Source organism: Haliotis asinina, chromosome 6, assembly GCF_037392515.1.
Source record: "Haliotis asinina isolate JCU_RB_2024 chromosome 6, JCU_Hal_asi_v2, whole genome shotgun sequence".
Taxonomy (NCBI): Eukaryota; Metazoa; Mollusca; class Gastropoda; order Lepetellida; family Haliotidae; genus Haliotis; species Haliotis asinina.
In genome coordinates, this window is record NC_090285.1 from 49,683,089 (window position 1) to 49,690,372 (window position 7,284).

The following is a 7,284-nucleotide window of genomic DNA, read 5'->3' on the forward strand; positions in this document are numbered from 1 at the left end:
TGAATTAATGTTCATAGTAGAATGTAAGTCTGTGCTGTGTCTTGCAGAATTGTAATTGTACTTGATACTGTCCATTGAAATTTTTGAGCAAGAGAAACTCTGGATTACACTGGTACTGTTGTGACATGTGTTCCTGTGCATGGAGCTGTTAGGTGCAGAGAGTACTTAAATGGGTGACCATGTGCAACATATGGATTCCTGGTAGGTTCTAGGACTTTAGTCCTGCTCCACAATGAAGCACATGTCATGCTTGTGGCCTGACCTGAAAAGCAATATATAAACGTTCTGCAGTAATATCTGCTGGTTTGAAATATGCCTGTTCACCGAATAATCAAGTCTGGACCAGACAATCCAGTGATCAGCTCACCAAGCAGAGAGTGGGTACCAAGTGGGATGTAAGTGTAATGTGACCAGCAGCTATCTTATATATCACGGGTACCTTGGAATAGATACTTCCCTGGAAGCAGAGAGTAAACTACAAGAAGCTGTCGTGATGAATGGTTCAGGGTATTTGTGATGAAGGGGGAATATTACAATGAAACTTTTTAGGAGAGTGTTCATCATCTCATAGTGAGCGATGATCTTAGCATGTGTTAGATTGTCAAACGAAATATCTTGGGATGTCAGGTTTGCTGACATATGTCATTGTATCCCAAGTGCGTAGATCGATGCTCATGCTGTGCAAGGAGATCACTAGATTGTCTGGTCCAGACTGGATTATTCACAGAAGGTTACCTTATAGCTGGGATATTGCTGATATTGGGATATTGGGCATAAAACAACAAACAAACCAAAATCAAACGGAGTATCTGAGTCCAGTGGCTTCCAGAACATCAAAATAAACACAGTGGTACAACTATACTGATCAACTGTAGATAGGGACTACAACTACTTTATAATGTACCTGTGAGGACATGTGAGTATCTATGCTTCACAAAGGTGTCTACAGACACCAGATTCCGTCAATTTATAATTATGATAAACAAGACTTTGGAGTAGTATACTTCTCTGCCATAGCACAACATATGTGTTTGTCATATATGATATTGCTCTAAATCTGTTCTCGGAAACAGGATTCATTAGGGATCCTTTGTTACAATACATCAAATATTTTCATTTATATTGTGGTTTATGTATATTTTTACATATATGTGTGCAAACATTTTCTCATGCAATATGTTGATTGATAAGAAACCCAACATTAACACAGTCCACCTGTGAATCTCAGTGAAAGGGATGTCTAATTTTACATATTTATGTATTTATTAATTTTCTTTAAACTGAAAGGTGCTTGTGTTTTGGATGGTATGGTTTTGTAACAGTTTTACTTCTGTTGTAGCTGCATGTCTAGTACACTGTATATTGCTATGTATTTGTATATATATTTTGAATGCACTCTGTACATTAGCTCAGTAATAAGTCTTCTTCTGTTAATGACCCATGAAGATCCTGGTTAGAACTGATCTTCAGTAACCATGCTTGTCGTAAGAAGCGACTAACTGGGTCGGGTGGTCAGACTCACTGTCCTGGTTGACCCATTTCATGGTATCCCCATTACGTAGATCTGTGCTCATGCTGTTGATCACTGGAATGTCTGGTCCACATTGGACTATTTGCAGACCATGTTCGTGTACCTGGAATACTGCTGAGTATGGCATTAAACAAAAAATAAAATAGTATAAACACTCACAAAATGTAAATATTTACGGTACCTAACTTATTTCTTTAGTATGTAACAATGCACTACAGTAGGGCTGGCTGTCTATACAGATCGTTGAGATTGATAATCACTAACTACATATCAATCAGTTATCAGTTATCAGGAAGTTACTTTGAGCAAAAATTCCAAATGCTCATTCAAAGATTTACCAACAAAACTGTCCTAAACATAATTTAGCAGCCTGTGATTAAAAACCTGACTTTGTGCATTGTGTGAGTGAATTTAACCTTTATTCTGTCACAAAAGTTTCAAAACAATAATATCAATAACACTTTTTTCATAGAAGTAATCTTTAATATTGTCGACGATGTTATCGATTATCAGATCATCAGTCTGTTTAGCCAGCCCAGCAATATAGTATACTTTGGTTATTACATTTGTGAAGGGAAGATTTGGCATTATAATCAGGGATGTATTTCTAGTCTGTCAAAACTGACTCACATTTGACACATTTGCACTTAAAACAGATAGCGTAGAACAGAGAAGGATTATCTCAGGTTAATGACTAACTTATTTTTTTATATGCATAGTGCATAGCTGCTTAATCACAGCAGTGGAACCATAGGAAATCAGCATTAACATGGAAGTCAGTATTTAGTGTTCCAAGAAATGTTGGTGGTGGTATTAGTTATGCATAAATCCTGGGAACTCCAATGGTGAGAAATCCATTCTGGCATTATTGGCATGGTAACATGTTTTACGTCATTACCAAGGATTACTATTTCACCTTTTTCTTTGATGGGGTTTTAAACATACAACTGAGTGTACCAGCTGTCTTTTTCTGAATGCAAAACCTCAACCTTAGATGTTCTTATTAACGGCTTGAAGGGCATTTTAAAACTGTTAGTTTTTCAAACAGTATAAAATGTTTGTACCTTGGTTGTCTCAGACACAAGACTGTGGCTTCAAGATATCAATGGATCAGACAGATAATATGAAATAAATGGCCTATTTCTTGAAAGAGGTATCCATTGTTACTTACAGTTTAGTGCCCTGTTTGTATCAAAGGGAGGTAAATGTGTTGTGTTCTGTGACAGCACCATGAAGATGGAGTGTGTACAAAGTCTTTCTGAGAGATAATCCCAAGTTATGCCCCTGATTTCTGAAGATGATTGTGATGTGACATAGGTGAAATAATCTGTCATAAAATCAGTGAATAGTTTGTCAGTAAAAGCCAATAAATAGTTTGTCATGAAAGCAGTATAAGATTTGTCATGAAATTAGTTAATACTTTGTCATAAAATCTGTTAATATTTGGTCATGAAGGCAGTATAAGAATTGTCATGAAATCAGTTAATTCTTTGTCATAGGTGTGTGTTTATCATCTGTTTATAGTTTCACCTTTGGTTATCTTTACGATATAGGTATATAGGAAACTATTTCAAATCAACATCGAAGAAATGGTCTTTGTTTTGTCTCTTTTATCTCCGTATACTGTCTGTGAAAATATACTCATGGAAACAAATAAGGGAACACATGAAAGTACAAGTACAAGAATTTCGCCCACCGTGCAATACATAGCTTATGAAGAAACCTGGAAAAGAATAGAGGAATACATTCATGTGTTCTCATATGCCTTTCCATCAGTATATGAGGGGTAATAAATCTTTCAGAATGTTCAGATCTCATAACAGGACGTCAGTTAAATACAGCAATGTGCCTTACCACAAACTCGGCCACAAGAGATTTTTTGAGAATTGAACAACAGATATCAAACAACAAATTTATATTTTTCGTGGCCTTATGTAATTTTGAGGAAGGACGTTCTTGATATATTAGCAGCAGCTCAAAGCTGATGTCCATATATATATGTTTCTTTCTGAACAGGTGTGCATCATTTGACATCAATTTGAATTTGGATTTGTTTAGATGTCATGTTATTTCCTGTTTTGAAGACCATCTGTTTTTTCTATGCAGTGCCAACTCTTGCTGTGAAATTGTTTGTGTCATGCAAAGTCTATTTGTCTACCCATTACTATATTTTGTTGCTCACATCTGTTTTTAAAGAATAAAGGACAGGGATAAAAGTACTTCTTCTTTGTCTTATATTGCAATGTGTAAAGTATGTTGTGTTCGATTGTTGGGGGAGTGGGGGATCCAAGAAAAAATCACAAAAACGGCATTCCTCTAAGCGATCTGAGTGCTTAGACTTATCATTTTGGCTGATGGGGTAGCTTAGTAGGGTAGTTTAGTGGGTATGCGCTATGTCGGCTGGCTTAAGCACTAGGTTAGTGATCCAACGAGCTTGAGGTGATGGGATCAAGCCCACCTGTGCACGAGTGTAAAAACCTTGGAGTCAACTTTGCTGCATAGTCTTTCCGTGTTGTCACAACCCATAGTGTACAGTACAACCAGATGGTGGCCGCATGAATACGTGCAAACGCCTAGTTGCGGGTACAACGAGTCGTGAACTTGGACAAAATGCTGTGACCTTGCCCCAGTCCATTCAGCCGTGAATGAGGTACCTCGTTAGGACGAGAGAGCAACAATAAACTCGGTGCAGCAAGAATTGTATACCACCCTTGAAGTTGAGATTGATAATACGATGTAATGTTGAGACTGACGTCTAATGATCGAGGAAACAGATACCAGCGCCTCGAGCAAGCACAACTTGCATGGATATGTGCGCAATGTAAATATCCTATCCTATGTTTGCATTGTCTGAAGCCAATTTCTGGTGTCCTCCCAGTAGTGATATTGCTGGAATATTGCTAAAAGCAGCGCAAAGTCAAACTCACTGCCTGGCTTGCAGAAGGCGTGAACTTATCTCATTTAGAGGAGCAGTGCCCATGTGCAAGTCACAGTCGGATGTGACACTGTTTATTCAACAATGCATACTAATACCTTTATATATCGCTAATATAATTGTAAGCTGGAAGACCGTCTCCGCAGTGTTGTGGTTAGAGTGGAAGATGGGTTCGACGCCCGGTCGATCTCATACTAAAGACATTACAATTTGGAACTAGTTGCCCCCTGTCTTGCGCTCGGCATTAATGGGAACAACAAGGACAGGTCGGTCGGAGTCAGTATAATGTCTCTGAGTGGAGTGTTCATGCTTAACTGCGGAATGGTATCTCAGTGAGCTAGCACTTAAAAATCAGTCTGGGCTAGTACATATACGCATGCGCGTCGTCATATTAGCGAAGTAAAGTACGACGTTGAACCTTATTTCAACTCACCTCACCTATGTAAGCTAGAAGAACTTGCCCACCCTATCACGTCCATTTCTTGACAATAAATATGTTTAAATCAAATCCATTCATCAACCTGTGTAGGAAAACGGTGTAAATGCCTTCTCTTCCGTGCTTCTTCCGATTCAAACTGAAATAACCAAGCTGGACCAAAATCACTAACTCTCTATGAATACCGATTTTCATATTCTTGGTGGAAGTTTATGGAAATTTTATACCTCACCCTTTCCCTTTAAAGCCATGTTCAGAATCTCTCAAAATGTATTAAACAACGAGTTGCAAAAACAATGTATTATATTTAATACTGCATAAACGTAAAAACAACATTCTCAAATAGGATGGTATAACAATACACATCTGTATAAAACATATATCCTACCCTAAAAATTAAAAAAAAGAAAAGAAAAAAGAAACATAATCAATCAACGGGAAACAAAACCACTATCATATGTTATCATAAATTGTACAAAACAACGCTATGATATATATGATACAAGAAAACCACGCATACAATGTGCGCGAAAGCGTGGCCACCGGAAGTAATCTTTCAAAGTTCAAGAACAGCTGACATAACATAACCCTATTCTTCTGAATCAGTTCTGTTGGGTACCCGCTGCCCTACCCGTATCAGTACCCGTACTGTTGCATGTGCTCATTGCTGTCAATAGCTTCCTTTCCCTTGTAGTAGCAGCTTGTAACCGGTTCCACGTCACCTTCTGGAAGTATAAATGAGTGAGTGAGTGAGTTATATGCCAGGTAACTTCCTTGACCTTGCAACAGAACTGTGCTGAGTGGGTATTGTTTTCCATGATGTATATTTCAGGACATACCCATGCATGTAAACGTATGGTCCGCATTCACTCACGTCATCGAAACTGGCCACCCAATCCATTTAATCGCCTCAAACGACAATCATCTTTGCTTCTCACTTTTCGACTTTTACCATCCAACATGCACCGATCGTTATTTCTTCATTATCGACCGGTGCATGTTGTACAGTAACTTTCAGTTGGTTGGATGTATATTGTAAATTTTATTCCAACTATGTGGCGTCGGTCTGGAAATGATCCAGTCTGAACCAGAGAAATCCAATGATCAATATAATGAGCATCGATCTGGGATACGATCACATGTGTCAACGAAGTCAGCGTGCCTGATCATCTGATCCCATTAGTCGCCTTTTAAGACAAGCAAGGATCTTCACGGGTAACTAGTAACGGAGTAAAACGGCGATGCCATGATTAAACAGTTCTGTCTCTGTTGCGTAATCATGCATCACTTTCTCAGTCATGTGCCAAGTCCAACAACATAAAAGCCCTTGTTCCAGAGGCTGTCAAGAAGAACGTGAAAACTGGCTTACCAAAATCCTCTACAAGAGAATAACAGTTCCACTGGGCGTTGAGTTCCACCATATCGTCTGACGCTTCGAACTCCCTGTTGCTTCTCTCCTCCCATCTCCTCACAGTCCTGTTCTCATCAATCACCGCCCACTTCCACTGATGTCGTGTTCCCTTCTCAACCACAGCCCGAGCCACCCAATACCCAGATCCCAGGGGATACTCTACAGCAACTACACCGCTAAAAGGATTCCATTCCCCAAGGGACGGAGTGGAACCTATGAGCGCTAAGGCATCAGAAGGGTTGTCTGTCTTGTAGTTTGTTGCAGCGAATAGGAGACATTCAGACTGCTGGAATCTTCCCCCGCTGTTCCAGTCACAATCAGCAATCCCTCCGATAACTCCTAGTTCGAGTCTTCTGTTTGGGCATTCCTCCCAAACAATTTGGCCTTCGTTTTTACGAACCATCGCCCATTTCCATTCATGGGAGGAATTAACAGGGAGGCGTTTTTCCACAGACCAGAAATCCAGTTTCTTCATGTATCTTGCTCTGGTTCCGTGTTCAAGATTCCATAGACCTAAATCAGGGCTGCTGCCCACTAACACAAGTTCAACGTCGCTTCGGTTCTCTAAATTCCAGAGTCTAAACTCAACGTATACTAGTGAACTTTCCATCATCCTGCAAGTTTACGTACACCTGATTGTCTTTCAGCAACTATGCCTAGGTTACAGTCTATGACGTCATTGCATTGTGACGTAACTCGTTGGCGGAAGTGGCTAAGACGCCATACCTTGGTCTAAGCAGACACAATGGCAAGTCGAGAAGTGAAAGTATGTGATGTAGTGGATAATGGGGCTTTCTTTTCGTGTTGTTTTTGACATCTTCAATGTGTGTTTATTTTTTAGAGTGGAAATTACCATGTATTTAAAGTACGTATCGGATTTTAGATTACCCACAATGTGAAATCGACATAAAGAGATCATCTAATGACAAGACTGTGAAATGTTTTGTAAATGCAGGCACTATAAACCAGTC

At 39.3% G+C, this 7,284-nt stretch overlaps 1 protein-coding gene across 1 annotated transcript; it reads right to left on the reverse strand.

The window, feature by feature from the left end:
- Positions 1-5,538: 5,538 nt before the first annotated feature.
- On the reverse strand, positions 5,539-6,926 carry LOC137286388 (uncharacterized). Its single transcript, XM_067818226.1, has 2 exons — positions 6,272-6,926; positions 5,539-5,627 (listed from the first exon to the last, which is right to left on the reverse strand). The coding sequence occupies exons 1-2, from the start codon at positions 6,924-6,926 to the stop codon at positions 5,539-5,541; spliced, it is 744 nt and encodes a 247-aa protein (XP_067674327.1).
- Positions 6,927-7,284: the final 358 nt, after the last annotated feature.